The sequence below is a fragment of the Trichosurus vulpecula genome, chromosome 2, assembly GCF_011100635.1.
Source record: "Trichosurus vulpecula isolate mTriVul1 chromosome 2, mTriVul1.pri, whole genome shotgun sequence".
NCBI lineage: Eukaryota > Metazoa > Chordata > Mammalia > Diprotodontia > Phalangeridae > Trichosurus > Trichosurus vulpecula.
In genome coordinates, this window is record NC_050574.1 from 77,887,630 (window position 1) to 77,903,890 (window position 16,261).

At 36.0% G+C, this 16,261-nt stretch overlaps 1 protein-coding gene across 4 annotated transcripts in view; it reads right to left on the reverse strand.

The window, feature by feature from the left end:
• ZMYM4 (zinc finger MYM-type containing 4) overlaps positions 1-16,261 on the reverse strand; it is a 128,675-nt gene that overhangs the window by 39,259 nt on the left and 73,155 nt on the right. For all 4 annotated transcript variants that reach the window (XM_036743300.1, XM_036743301.1, XM_036743299.1 and 1 more), the window contains 9 exons: positions 15,323-15,407; positions 14,822-15,074; positions 8,729-8,903; positions 8,429-8,641; positions 5,469-5,619; positions 4,895-5,010; positions 4,056-4,331; positions 3,755-3,905; positions 2,241-2,413 (listed from right to left, as the gene is read on the reverse strand). In XM_036743300.1, the coding sequence (XP_036599195.1) occupies positions 2,241-2,413; positions 3,755-3,905; positions 4,056-4,331; positions 4,895-5,010; positions 5,469-5,619; positions 8,429-8,641; positions 8,729-8,903; positions 14,822-15,074; positions 15,323-15,407 (1,593 nt within the window). The remainder of the gene's footprint in view (positions 1-2,240; positions 2,414-3,754; positions 3,906-4,055; positions 4,332-4,894; positions 5,011-5,468; positions 5,620-8,428; positions 8,642-8,728; positions 8,904-14,821; positions 15,075-15,322; positions 15,408-16,261) is intronic.

The window sequence follows — 16,261 nt, forward strand, 5'->3', positions numbered from 1 at the left end:
TCAATATCCCACTAAAAAAATACCTAAATACAAAACAAAAAAGCCTCCAAACCTCCAAGTGAAAGCAGAAGAGACATGTTAAGAGAATGCCAATGCCAGTGGATCAGGAGCTTGGCTTGAGACCTCCGCCACCATAGAGGGGACCTTTGCCCAGGCTCCACATGTCTTTCTTCTATCCATCTGCACTTGGTATCACATGTCTGTCTCCCGCCCTGCATATCACTTGTCCTCTCCTGTCTGTCTTGTTTCTCTATCCCCAGGCCCCATGTGTCCTTGAACCACGTGCCAGCCCCCTCCGTCTCCCTCTTTCCCTTTCCACATCTGCAGGCAAATCCAAACTATGTAAAAATCATTTTACGTAGAGGTTTGCAGAATGGTCCACTCACATAAAGAAAGAACTGTCTGTACTGGAGATCAGAAAGGAGATTAAAAATGGACAGACAGATCGGACAGACAGATCTGGGAGTCATCTGCATAGAGATATTTGAACCCAGGTGTGATGACAAGATGACCAAGTATGAGAACATAAAGAAAAAAAGAGGCTCAGGATAGAATTTTAAAGATGTGGTATACCTACTACAGCTGTGAACAGCAGGCATAATAGTGTAGCAAAATACTGAGGAAAGTAGTTAGAAGAGAGCTATGAAAGAACACTATGACAAATACCCTAAAAAAAGAATGAGAACCTAGATATGGTATCAAATGCTGAGAGGAAGAGGAGTATGGGAAGGATAGAGATTGAGAAAAGGCCATTAGATGTGATGGGTAAGAGAAGACAGACAGCAGAAAGCTTAGAAGAGAATGCCAGGTGGCCATAAGGAGAACAGACAGCTTTTTCAAGAAGTCTGGCCAACAAAGGCACCAGAGATACATAAGGATAGCTAGTGAACTACTGAGGAAGGACCCAGTGATTCTGAAGGATGAGGAGATCTGGACATGTGTGGCAGCTGGGAAGGAACAGAAAGGGGAAGACTGAAGATCAGGGGCTTGAGTATAGGGATGGAAAAGGGTACATGTAAAAGAGTTGGTCTTGGCAAGGAGAAGGGCCATCTCTTTATCAGAGATCCTGAGGGATGATCTTGAGGAATTGGGGGAGAGAAGGAAGGGAAGTAGAGGATTTTATGGCAAATTTTTATGAGTTTGATCTTCTTGGCAATGTATGAGGCAAGGTGTTCAGCTGAGAGGGTGGGATGCTGTGGAAGGTAAGAGAAAAGAGAAGGGCTGGAACTGCTGTTGCTGTCAGGAGAGAGAGGATCAATCATGGAGGAGTAAAAGGACTGCCTTGGTTCAATAAGAACACAGTTGAGGATAGGTAACATAAACTTGCAGTGAACGCAGTCAGTATGGCTATGTGACTTCCTTCAGCTAGGTTCAGCAGCACATGTGTAGAAAGGAAGGAGACAGATAATTAGAGTAACACAGGGAGGGTTTTGGCAGGGCACACTTCACAAGAGGATAGTGACACGATTGGTGTTCAGTCGCTTCAGTCATGTCTGACTCTTCTCGACCCATCTGGGGTTTTCTTGGTAAAGATATTGAAGTGGTTTGTCATTTCCTTTCCAGCTCATTTGACAGATCAGGAAATTGAGGAAAACAGGGTAAGTGATTCACCCAGGGCCACACAGCTAGTGTCCGAGGCCAGATATGAACTCAGGTAGAGGAATCTTCTTTATTCCAGGACTAGCACTCTTATGTCCTACCTATCATGCCACCAAGATGCCCTACAATGATATGATTAAGAAGAGGATTTCAAAAGCAGAATAGAATGGAACTGGATCCCTAAGCAGTCAAAAGTGGGCAGAAGGAGAGTGTGGCTGGAGCAGAGGGCAGAGTCTAGGAAAATACTTAAGGCTGGTGGGACTGAAGAAGAGGTTTAGGAAAGGAAAGCAGAGAGCAATGGAACTGTAGGAGATGATGAATGATTAGAGAAAAGACTTCCTTGATGTGATGGGCTCCCTAGTCTCAAGTAATAACTTGAGAATTCCTATGCAAAAATTAGTGAATGTATTTCATAGCAAGATAAGAAAAGGTAAGAACAGTTTTCTACTATTGAGATCATTAAATAACCTCAAATATTTTATACATAACAACAAAACCCAGTTTCTGACATAAGAAAATTCATTTCATTAAACTTCTTAAAATCACCAAATGTTTCTTCCTGTTAGACAAAGAATTAAAAAGGAGGGGGAAAAAAAAGCTTTGCTCTAGCCTCAAAACAAAAGAACAAAAATATTCTCTACCTGATAAAACAAAACTGTAAACTTGGACATGCACTCTTCACAGCAGAACTCTTCCATCTTCCCCCCAAAATGATTCTGTACCAATTTGGGAGATGTTTGTAAACAGTAACTGCACATTTTACAGTGGCTTCCCCAGCGTTTTGCCAAGTCATGTTTATAGAGCAATTTGCAACCTAAAAAAACCAAAGAGACAGTAAGGGAAAAAAGTCAAACTTAGCCATTTAAAGCAGGAAAGAGGCAAACTGAATGTTTATTTCTTTAGTTTAGTTGGTGGTGGACACTAGCTTGTTGGTAACAGCAACCCTCCACCCTCATCATTCATCACTAAGTTAAAGTACATTTTGCATTTTAAATGTTGTCAAGACAAGTTGAATACATTTAAACAAGAAGTTAAAAGCCACTAAAAGATGATACAGGGATAGTGATTAGACCTGTGATTTTGATGGTATAGGTAACTTGAGAGAGATGAAACTTTCTCCTACCAATGTTAGTCAGTACCTTCTCTGAACTTCTAAGAGAATTATTCAGAGGTTAAGTGACTTGCCCAGGGTCACACAGTCAGCATAATCAGAAGTGGGACCTGAACTCAGGTCTTACTGGCTTTGAGGTCTGCTCTCTATTCACTATGCAATGCTGCCTCTATAACAGCTATATTACATTTTGAGGACGTTTCAATTAAAGGACCAATATTTGGCAACTGACTGGATATGTGAGGTGAGTGAGAAGGATGGCACAAAAGTTGTAAATTTGGGCAAATGGTAGGACAGTGATGTCTGGAAGAAGAGTGAGTTTGGGGGGAAAGATAACAAATTTCATTTTGGACTCAGTAAGCTTGAAATAGACTAAATGAATTCCAAGGTCCTTTCTGATTTTTAGACTGATGATCCTAATTTCAAGATCAAAACATCCTATGGGCAGATCAGATGGAGACTCCGTACAGACAGTTCTCACTTTATGTAAATTCACATTACCCAAATTTGACTTTGTGTAAAGAATTCTGAATTTCAGAAATCGGCAATCCCCAGACACCTATGTTAACTTTACTGTACATTAATTAAATCAATATGCAATGATAGAACTGAAAAGCTATTCAATGACAAGTATATAATACAAAGCAGTGGAAAAGCCACAATTTTTAAATGTTTCATTTTATTTTTATTCTGTTAAGTATTTCCTAATTATTTTTCATAAAGAAATTCTTTCCAATTACATGAAAAGAATTTTTTAACATATTTTCAAAAATTTTGAATTCCAGATTCTCTCTACCTCCCCTTCCCCTCTCACAGAGAAGGCAAGCATTAAAATGCCAGAAATTTACTGGGTGAGAGGCTACAGAAATACCCCCCAAAACCAGAACTTAACACTGTGCCTAGCATATGACAGGCACTTAATAAAATGCTTGCTGACTTGACAAAATAAAATAAAAACAATTATCAAGGAAATAAACCCATAACACAGTATCTTCAGATGTTTTTTCATGATGTCCTGTGGCTGAATGTGATTTTTTTTTTTACCTTCACTGCAGAACGGCTTATCGATGCCTGAGAATCGCACAGTCTCCTTTATAATTTTCTCAATTTTACAGTATTCACACATGGCCATTACGCTATTTATCTTCTTATACTCATCACAGCAAGTCTTGCCACAAAACTGAAACATTTTACCCTGTAATGAAAAGCAATCCTCTTTTTCTCCATCTGACAAATACCCTACTACATATTTTATTGTTAAACTAAATGGAACAGTTGCAAAAGATGAAAAGTCTGAACTAGATTTATATTCAATTCAATCTATTTTTAAGAATTGCACCTTTACCTTGTAATCAAGAAGTTCTGGTTTTGTGGCAAAGAGTCGATTACAGTGCTGGCACTTGAGTTTCACAACAGTACGGGCAAAAGTGACCTGCTGGGATTGTGCAGCAAGCCGCTGGAGACCAGCTGCAGCGGAGCTACTGATGGAGCTGGGGGAAACGGCTGAGGTGCTTCCACCCCCTGCTGAGACCGTTGTCCCTGTAGGAATGCTGACAATGACTTGACCCTGAGACAGGGGTACTACTGAAGAGTTCATGCCTGTTGGCTTGTTGAACAAATTCTGAAAGGAGAGAAAAATTACATAACTATCATTTATTACACGTTGAAGTGGGAAGAGAACCAAACTAGAATCAGAAAAAACTTTGGTTTTAGTTCACGCTCTGCCATTTACTTAGTATATGACTTGGGCCAAGTCACACTTTCTCAGCTTCAGTTTTATCAGATGTGACATGAATACCTTTTCCTGCTTATCTCAGAGGGTTATGGAATATATTGGGAGAGAATGTATAAAGCATTAAGTCATTATAATAATGATCAATGATAAGACAAAAAAGATATTCACCATCAGAGAAAAGTAGAAAATTTCGTTACAGCAAAGATTTGTGACTCTAAAATGATATATATGTATAAATTATTGTAAGCCAGCTTATAGGAAGACTCCAAATGGCATGTGTAAAGGCAGAGAAAGAATTTTTAAAAATTAAAGATGCATGGGGCTGGGATTAGAATTCTGAAGCTCCTACCACCCAGTCTTGACTCCACTAAAAGGCATTTGATAAAATCACAAAGCTACAACAAGTGATATGCAGGAAAGTGGCGAGGTAAAAAGTCCTTATACCTTACCTGGAAAGCTACAACACAACTGTAGCTGCAGAAGTTGCGTATACTTCCATCAGACATAGCCAGGTGATATTGAGGGATGGCTGAGGTTTTACAACTGTTACACTGGACTTGTACTCCTTAGAAAGTTAGAATAAAACCAATAAGTAATGTAGATAAATGTATAAAGGCAGTGAAATATGTAAATAAAATATTGTATATTAATATAAAATTTGCAGACTAAATTTACTCATACGCTCTGAACAAGATCTATTAAGTCACATGTAAAGTAACGTTAAAAAGGAACAATCTTTAAAAGTTTTCCTTCACCTCATTATCAAATACACAACCAAAAGAGTAATCCCAAATTAAACTGGATACAAATAAACACTTTTATGTTAAAGAAGCATCCTCAACTCAAATCCTTTAGGAAGTAGGTAAGGTATTCCTTAAAATATGCACACAAAACAGATTGGAAACCAAACTTTAATCATAAGAATAGCTAATTTGGGACCTGCATCCAAATTACAGAAACAAAGCAATACTACAACATTTGTTAAAATTACAAAAAGTAAATTTCCAAAAGCACCAACATTACCTGCAGAAGTAACCATTTTAACTCTGTAAGCTGATAAACAGTTAACAGAGCAGAAAAGCTCTGTTTTCCCCAAATTATTGGTGTTTTCAATCATTTCAGCTGAGGACCTCAATGATTTGCAAAGAGCACAGAGAGTAATTTTTGCCGATTTCTATTAAGGGAACAAAATCATATTCATCAGCTTCAAATTTCCATTACATATATGCATGACAAAAAAAAATAACATTATTGAATGTCTTCAAAGTACTTTAACCAGAATAAAACTCAGCTTTTTTGCTTTTCTGGCAGATGCTATGTGGTATTAACAAATGTCAGTAAATACACAAACTCAAGGAAATAAATTAATACTAAAGTTCCATTTTTAAAGAAACTAGCAATAATGAAGCAAATTGTAAAAAAGTATGGCAGGTCACAATAGATTTTCTTCAACTTAGACAACCAACTAAGCCAAGTGGAAATTGATCAGAATATATGGCTCTCTTTTCTCATTGTTACTATAGCTTGGTAGTGCCCAGGAAATTAATAGTCGAGTGCTATTAACCCATCTTAAGTTTCCTCAGTTGGTAGAATTTTACTCTTTTTTTAACAAGTGCTTTTAATTCACACAAAAATCCTGTGGCAAACTTCTATTCTTCAAGGTTGGTTTCACAGCAACGAGTACATTTGCTGGTAAGCATAAGCCTGTTTGGAGAAGCAGTATTACAAACTTTCTTGGAAATTTCATGAGTATAGAAGAAAGACACAAATGCAGTGAAAATGTGGACTGTCATATTTTACTATATAAATGAGCCCACAGAATGTTTCTAAAATGAAGTGGCACTCACTGATCTGATACAATCTAGTTAATCTATCCAACATCTAAGAGAATATTTAGAAAGAAACTGTTTTTCTGGGGCACAGAAAATACCTTTATGTAAATTGTATTCCTCCCAAAGGCAAGAGTAGGGAATTGCCAAAGGAAGAAATTAACTGTAAAGGGATACATTTTGCTAACGAAGGTGTACTACTGATTGCTCAAAAGCAAATCTAACTGAATCTAATGAGTTTTTAAGTTTAATGTTTTAGAATGAACACTGAAAAAAGAATGACAGCCAAAAAAGTTCATGCAAATTTAAGCTGCATTAACAGAAGCAATAGCGTCTAGAAGAAGGGAGGTGGATCTCTGTTCAGTTTTCGGAGCCGTAACTTAAGAGGAACAAGAATAAGCCAGAGCACATTCAGAAGATATCAGGATGGTAAAGGGACTTAAAAAAGCTGTCACATAAAGAAAAAGTGAAGGAACCTGGCACGTTTAACCTGGAAGACTTAAGAGGGAAGTAGACAATCCGTTATGAAATATCCAAAGGATTGCCATGTAGAAGAGAATAGCCTCAGAAGATATATGAGCCCACATACGAGTTCTGAGGATCTGTATCCCAATTATCACTATCTAATGAATCTCAGCTCTCTTGTTGTTAGGGGAAATGCTATAGTTAGAGTATACCTAGATTGATACAAGAATCTAGCAAAGTTTCTCATTTTATTCTTGCAGAAAAGATATGAGAAATGTGGGACTACATTTTAATAGGTGATTTGGAATTGGTTGAATAGACAGACCTGAAAATTACTCACTAATGATTGCATATCAATCTGAAAGATTTCCAGTAGATTCTTCTTAGCCATTACTGCTTGGCCCTGTCCTGCTTAATGTTTTTCTTAATAACTTTAATAAAGTCATAAACAGCACGCTTATCAAATTTACAATGACACAAATCAGGAGGAATGGCTGATACATTAGATGACAAGATCAAGATCCAAAAAGTACATAAGGCTGAATTTAATAGGGATAAAAGTAACACTGTATACTTGGGTGTACAACCAATTTTACAAGATCAAGATAAAAGGAAGGGTTCCCTGGATAGCAGTTTATCTAAAAAAGATTAATGGGTTTTAGTGGACTATAAGATCAATGAGTTAATAGTATTATATAGAAACCAAAAAGAGGTAATGTGATTACACAGTGCCTAGATCAGATTACACCCGGAAAATTATGTTCAGTTTGGGGATATCAAATTTTAAGAAGCATGTTAAAGCTAGAGAACATCCAAGAAAAAGTATTTAGGCTGGTAAAGGATCTTACGGTTTATGACATGAAGATCAGCTGAAAAAATAGTTATGTTCTATCTGGAAATGAGAATAATTGACAGAGGTAGGGAGAACAACGGATGGGGCATACAAGATTCCTGTCTTTTAAGTATTTAATACACTGTCCTGTGGGAAAGTGATCAGACTTATTCTTCTTGGTCACAAAGTACAGAACCAGAAGCAATGAGTGCAAGTTGCTAAGAGGAAAAACTAGGTTTGATATAGAGAAAATTTCCTAACTGGTTATTCCACAAGGTTCTAAGTTCCCTCTCTGTATTTCTCATTATTTACTGCCATAAGTATAAGTTTTCTTCCATAATTAACCCCGTACCTCTTCAAAATGTGAAATAATATTTGTCAATAAGTTCTGAGGCAGGGAAGGGACCTTCAGAAGGTTTTTAACTTAATCTTATCATCTCAACAATCATTTCCTATAAGTTCCAAAAGTCTTACATTATTATAAAGGCCTGTTTTCTGGAAGAGTTTTCTTTCATGAGAATGCAAAAGAAGAGCTTGTATGTCAACCATCAGCATGCAATTTTAAAGGACTATACAAAACTTTGTTTCACTTTATGAAACAGGAAAAAAATCTCTGAAAAAAATTTATGCTAATCATATTTCAGTAAATTGAAAGGCACTGCAAGATAACCAGAAACCTCACTACTTATAAAAACCTTTTGTATGGCAAATAATCACCTAATTTCTTTTTTTCAAATCTAAATTTTTAAAAGATGATATAGCTGTATTAAAAAACCCAACACCCTAAATATTTTATAGTTTTTCTTAAATACTGTTTAAGTCTCCCCTGGTTCCCTAGATTAAACAAGATTACATACTTGCTTGTATGCAGTGACACATGTTGAGCTGCAGAATTTCTTGGATTGCCCCTCAATCTGGAGCAGGTGGCACTGGCCTGAGCCGCTGTAACAGTAACCCCCACAGTTCTCACAGCAATTCATTGTGAGGTTGTTTGCAGAGCGGAACTTGGAGAAGCAGGCATCGCTACAAAGTTTATGGACCACGTTTTGGTAATTAACTTCATGCCGAATCTTGGAATAAAAAACCACAGTAAGTAATGTCATTCAAATGTCTGACCACTTTAAATAGAATTTCAGCAAGTTCAAAATGTAACTTACAACTGCATTCTTCTGGCACATGCTGCACTTGGTTGAAATGCTATTAGTATGTATCGTAACAATAGGTTTTCTTTTTAATTCATACGTAGATAGACATGATTGGCTGCAAAAATCTTTGCTAGAGCTTGTATTGTCAAACTGGGCAGTGATCACATCCTTTGGATTTAAAATATCTCTAAAAAAATAATGAGGAAAAATATGAATTGCTGTTTTATCACAATTGTTATTTCTTTTTGCATGTTGAAAAGACAATTTAATGAAATGCATTACTAAAATGATAGAAGTGCATTATTTTTCATTTAAAAGAAACATTGACTACTTACAGATGACAACCTCAAAATACAATATAATCTCAGCTATCAGAACCGTTGGGGAATGAATAATTTTGGACACTATTTTCCCAGATACCTGAAACATTATTCCTTCAGGTGTTAAAAATTTTTAAAAATAGCAACTATCAATCAACAAGCATTTATTAGGCACCTACTACGTGCTTGCACATAAGGATGTTATTCCTTCCTTTTTTAAAGAAAGCTGAAGGTAATTTAGCTTCTATGATTAATTAGTCAGTGAACCTAGCATAAAGACCCTTACATTAAACTGACCCAGATATGTCTTTTTAGAGCTTTTGAGTCTTTACTGTTTTCATGTCTCCTTTCTCTATATCCTAGTGCCTAAAACAATGCCTGGCACACAGTAGGCACTTAGTAAAAGCCTGCTGAATAACTGATTTTCAGGTTGTTATTTCTATGCCTATTAACTCCCACTCTACTTTGCAGTGGGATGGGAAACATTAAAAAGTTTATAAGATTTGTCTATTACAAGGGCATCAGCTCTGAATTAGGACTATAGCAATTCTTTTCTGAAGAAAATACATGAACATTTAGAATACCTCCTTTGGCCATTCAAAGAATTTTGGGGGGCATATTTCCTAGTTTTTGTGTAGTTCTAACACAAAAACGGTAACAAAAAGTTTAATTCAAAATGAGTGAGATGATAACTGCTCTGCCTACACCAATATTCAGAGATGAAGTTTCTTTTTAGACACCCAATTCTCAAAAGCAACTGATTATAAAAAGACTTAAAAGCTTAGCTTTAAAATTCTCATGTAAAAAACTCAGGAGGTTACATATCATAACAATTAAGGCTACATTTTCATACAATTTAATATTTTTAAAAAAATACTACCCAATGAATGTTGCAAATTAGAAGACCTCAAGTATCAATAAAGTAGAGCAGAAAAATCTTGAAGTCCAAGTTAAAAAAACTACAGCTGTCACTCTGACAAACTAATAACTTCTTTCAACACTAACAATAATGCTGTCTTTCCTATGGCCCATAAAAATAAGTCATTTTGGGGCAAAAACAATTTGACATTAGAAGCAAAGGAATTTCTTTTCTCACTCCTACTCATAATTCACAAATTAAAGTTTTTGTATAATTGAGAAGGATTTACAGACTAACTCCATCCTACAGTCTGAGATATACAGAATAGAACATTATTGTGTAAGCCCTGCGACTGAACTAGTCATATGACCCGAACAAACCGATCACCTTCACCAGGCCTATTTCCTCAGCTATAAAACAAGGAAACTGCACTAGCAGACAGACTAAAGTCTCTTCCAACTCTAACAGTCTAAAGTTGGATACTAGGGTATCTCACCTGCACTAATGGTTTCAGTCACCCTAGAAGCCAGTAGAGAGAAAAGACTAGGAGAAACAGTGGTGAAATACTGAGTTGGGATTAAATAAGAAAAGAAGTCAAGAGGAACAAAAGAGTATAAGAAGTATAAGAAAGAAGGAGCCTAAAGAAGATGAACATGGCAAGGGAGCTAAGGGGAAGGGTGAGAAGAAGAAAAAAAGGCTGAAAGAGAAAAGGATCATGGAACAAGTAGGTTAGAAGAAAGGGACCTAAGAATATAAATGCTAGGCTAATAATATAGTTGGTAATTAAAACAAAAGGCAATGGGAGAGAGGCATATGGCAGGTATGCACAGAGATGGGGGGGGGGCGGGGAAGCATATGGTAAAAACTAGAAGGAGAGGAGACAACAGATGACAGAGAATAAGAAAGGAAAGTTTTGGAGAGAAAAGAATAACTATACCAGGTCATGAGGGAGATAAGATATACTATACTGACTATGAAGGTAAAAAAAAGACCAACTGGGCTAGTTGTAAGCAGAAGAGATGAGCACAGAGAATACGTGGAAAAAATATGGGAAAGTAAGGCTAGATGAGCAAAAGAAACAAGCAAGAAGTAGACAAAAAATATAAAACGAAACATTTTGTGGATCTCTATAAAAGTAAAAGCTATAATTTCCCCCTCAAGGACATCATGAAGCAAATTTAGCACTAAAACTTGTCTTCAGTGGATGAACACTTAATAAAAAGTTAATTAGAGCTATAAGATCTGAGTTGGAAGGGACTTCTGAGACCACCTAGTTCAGAATTTTACCTAAATCAGGAACCCTCTTTGTAACATCTCTGATAAGTGTTAGTATCATTACTATTCTTAAGTAGTCACCTGGCCTTTGCCTGAACAATTCCTGCAATGGGGCCTTAACAACCTATCCTATTCCATTTTTAGACAACTTGAATTGTTAACTGTCCTCTCTTAGTTTCCATCTATGAATAGACATATAGTTCTATCCTCTGAGACTGAGCAGAATGAATTACAATTCCTCTTCCACGTGACAAACTTTTACGTACTATAGATAGAAATCAGGTCTTCTCTTTTCCAGAATAAACATTCTCAGTTCCTTTCACATACTATGTTTTTTCATCAGACTCTTCCTTAGACTTCATACCAATTTGTAAATACATTTCCTAAAATGTCTACATGCTGATCTATATGTGATACTCCAAAGATTTAATCTGACAAAACTATGCTAGGCCACAAAAATCTCTGCTAGAATTCGTATTGTCAACCTGGGCAGTAAACGAATCCTTTAGTATGTCTTAAATATAATAAATAGCAAAAGGTAACATGAACTGCACTTTTATATCAATTGTTATTAACAAAGAAAAAGGAGACCATCACTTTCTTTGTTCTAGGGACAATAATAATTCAAAGATTGCTTAAACAAAAACAATAAAATACACAGCATTCTATGGTCAGGAAATTATCTTGGCCCCAACAAACTTGTTAGGCAAATAATACAAATAGTATCCTCATTTTAAAGATTAGGAAACTGAGTCTCAGTAGCCATTTGCCAAAGGCAATAAAACTAAGCTGCAGAGCTAAGAATCAAACTATGGTCTAATACTATTTCTAGCAACAAATCTGTAAACACTGTGTTGCTTCCCAACAGAAGGATAAAGTACAAAAACATAAATGTAAAGAAAAAACTAAATGGGATTCAGTGACAAATTATGAAAGGAAAAATAAATCTTTTTTAAGCTTAAAAAAATCTGAGAGTAAATTTCTTGTGATAAAAAACTAGACAAGTGAATGTGTACATACAACCCAAAGTCAACTTTGAAAATGATCTTCATTATTATTCAATAAACTAAGTCTGGAGAAGAGATCAGAAGTCAAGATACTGCTTTCTTCCCAACTGCCCACGGTCTAACTATATACAACCTTGATCAAGGCATCTTTATTTCCTTGGATCTCAAACAGTTTCTGTATCCATAAGAAGAAAGAGTTGAAGCAAATTATTTCTAAGGTCTCTTCCAATTCTGAAATTCTATTCTATGACTCAGTGAAAAACAAACTAATAAAAGAGTCAAACAACAATACAAGAGAAAAGCACATGCTCCTCTACCTTTTGGTCCTGATGATTGAATTTTGGTACCTTTTCATTTGCTCATAAGTTAGAGGCAGTTAGTCACTTATGAGAGCCAACTACGGGATAATCCCTGTCACAGATGCAAATATGCTGCAGAGTAAATTGCTTCAGAACCACACATGGCTAAACAAGTTATATCACTACAATAATTCCTCACTTTATATTTATCACCAGAATGTCTGTACATAAGACATTTAATAATCTTGAGCCTCAGTTTCTTCATCTGTATAAAGAGGATATCAGACTAGATGACCCATTAGATCCCTTCAAAAATTAAATCCTATAAATTTTTTTTGGTCATTGTATGATCATGAACAACAAAACTGGTATTTCAAACAAACATACAAGATTACACCCATTCAATGGGTATTGTCCTTAAAAAGTATTCACCCAGGAGGGACCATAACAAGTGTAACAATGCTACCATTATGCAAAAGATTTTTCTGCAGCAGCTAAGCAGCTCAGTGATTAAAGCCCCAGCACTGGAGTCAAGAGGACCTGAGTTCAAATATGGCCTCAGACACTTGACATTTACTAGCTGTGTGACCCTGGGCAAGTCACTTAACCCCAATTGCCTTGCCTCTTCCCCCCACCCCAAAAAAAGGATTTTCAACTTATTTCAGGACCAGTTTTTAAACCATTACAGGGAAGTCAATTCCAGTTTTCCAATCACATCAAATTTTGGATCAAAAGTGGCATTGCTAGGCTTATGGCTCAAACACTTGTTTTATTCATAAGAACTGGCTCCAAATAATTTCTGACTTCTAAAAAACTCTACCCCTCAAGAGGAAAAATTGCTACCATCACAACTATCCAAAGCAACATAGTACAAGCTCTAAAGGGCATTTCTAAATAGCAGTTTTAAAAATTGTTTGGAGCAATGTATAGCCAATTGAAATTTTTTTGAAAAAGGAAACAGCCATCTCTAACATATGTTTTAAAAAATTTCATGCATCAAACCAATGGAAGGTTCCCCTAAAAGATTAACCCAATATTTTCCTTTGTGGTTTGGTTCCATGGAAATGACACAAAAAGAAATAGTTTTATGATTACATTGTTTCCCAAGTTTGAAACAACAAAACCATGTAAAAATATCTATCAAGGCCAGGAAAAATTCAACTTTCTTATACAGTTCAGCTTTTTCCAAAATGTACCAGTAGAGGGAGATTTTCTTCCCCTTACCAATGACAGAAGATAGTAGCATCCATTTTAGGTACAAATGCCCCTATCAACTAAAGACCTTAAGAAGAATATGACTGATTTTAAATGTCTTAACAAATCAGCACAGGCAGAAGAAAATGGAAAGGATTTGTATTACCTTTTTCTAAAATACTTCTCCTCTGGCTTTTAGTTTAAGAAATTCTCTTCTAGTTTAGAATACTATACCATATCACACTGTAGTCCTAGATTTTCATTAATACACAATTTTTATTAGCCTCAATATTCCAAACCCCATTTTATGGTATAGAAGCAAAATCATCTTAAGTTTTATCTCTATTCATTGAATGACTTTGACAAAATCACTTCTCTCTAAGCATAAGTTTCTTGACATATGCAAGAAAAGTCCAAGAGGATCGCAGATTCAGAGGTGGATCAATCCTTATGCCAACTAATCCAGTCTCCCCCGTTTTGGAAATGAGGAACTTGAAGCCGAGAGAAGTTAAAAACTTCTCCAAGGTCATAAAGGTATGAAGTAGCAGGGCTAGGTCTCAAGCCCTAGCCCTGAATGCAAATCCAGCACTCCTTCTACTATATCACATTTCCTACCCAGCTAAATTCAGTTACACAGGAATACTGTAAAGATAAACAAATATATTTATGACCACTATGAGTTCTGCAGAAGGCATTAATATACCTTCAATTATTATTATACGTTTTCTATTATTTTGTTACCTGCCAATATTTGGTCTATCATTATTAAAATAAATTTAATATTAGGAATTGTTATCTACTTTTTAAGTTAAAATATTATATTTCTCTAATTAGTGGATGTTTCCTTAGAGTATATAAAATAAAAAGGATACAAGTGGTCTCAGCTATTGCAAAGTCACTCTATTTAAAGTGGAGGGAAAACTAAGCTCCTTGGAACTTGGGAAAAAAAAACCTGTAAAATTCTTAATTAGCAAAGAAGCTATTTCTGTTAAGGAAAGGGAAAGGCACAGCCAACATGCTTATACTGGACTGACAGGATATTTCTTCCCAAAGATGGAAAGTTGGAAAACTGAACCCTGCGATGCGGATAAGAAATCTGTACCAAAAAAGAAAATGAATTAAACAAGAAATAGAATAGAGATCTATTGTACTTTGAGCAGCTTGAACAGGTTTTCTTGGTAGGGGCTGGTGGGCGGGCAGATGGAACGGTGTATCCAGTGAGGCACAGTGTGGAACAGAAGAGCTGAGTAGACCCTTTTCTCTGATAGGCCGTTTGCCCTTTCTGCAGGATTTTTTTACAACCAGAACAGGAAACCCGAACAGCTGTGGATGGAACTGAGGGAAGCATTTTGTTCATGCCAGAGGATGCCAGAGAAGGCTGAAAGCCTGTTGTCAACTGTGGAGCTATAAAAAACAAAACAGGAAGGGGGGAAAATGTTTTGGTATTTACCATGAATATTAAGTACATATATTCTATTTTTCTTTCAGGTCCAATCTCCTCAGTCTTGAAGTCTAACATAAATTATGTAGTCTGTAATTAATGAGTGCTATCAAAGATTAGACATTACTGCCTACATCATTAATATAAGATATGTTTCCTAATACAGATCAGAATAGGTAAAGTGGATAACTTACAAACTTGTGCTTCTTACCAAGAGGACTGCCACTGACTGAAAAAACAGCACTAATTTTCAGTTCTCCTTCTGAAGTTTTTCCCTGTTGGCCATGACCATACTCCTGAAAGAAAGGGAAGGGAAAAATGGATAAAAATGTCCTCAAGAATATCGGATATTCAAGCAAGGGAGACAAATTACCTTTAGCACAAAAAACCCCCAAGCCTAGCATTCCTTTAAAACACCTCAGAGCCAAAACATTTTAAAATTTTAGTGTTAACTAGTGATTCTTAAGAAAGATTTGTTAGTCCTTTGAGATCTCTTAAGGCTGCTAAAGACAATCTCCCATTTTACTGAGGTCAAATAAAGAGGCTAATGGACGAATGGCAAAAGTGACTAAATCCAAAGAGAGCCAATACAAAGGCATACTGACAGCTGACTTATACCCTAATTTAAGCTGTATTTTAAAGGGGTCAAAGCATTTAATCTTCACTGAAATATGTTTGAATTAAACATTTTGGTTGACTTGGTGGACAGTTGCTGCCCAAAAGGACCTGTAACTGATGGGCCAGCCCAGCCAAACTTTGTAGTTCTCATTCAAAATATTATGGGTTTTTGGGTAGAATAATCATGCTCTAGATTACAATTTATGCTGAACAGGATGCTTAAATACACTATTTTGGAATAGTATCAAACTGAAAAAAACTTTTACAGTAATTTTAAAAGAAAAAGTTCAATTATAGGCTTTTAATTTTAAATATGCTTTATAACTTATATTATAAAACACTTATCTGACTCATTCTATAATCAAATCAAGGCAAGTTTATTTTATCTGTTCAAACTTCAGGAAGCATGTTAAAAAAACTGCTTAAGTCCTCATAGTTAGAGTTCTTGTTGGGATAGAGAAAACGTGTGGGGCTGTTTTTAAGATGAAAACACTTCCCTGAGTCCTTAGTAAACTAAGTAATCCCAAAATTG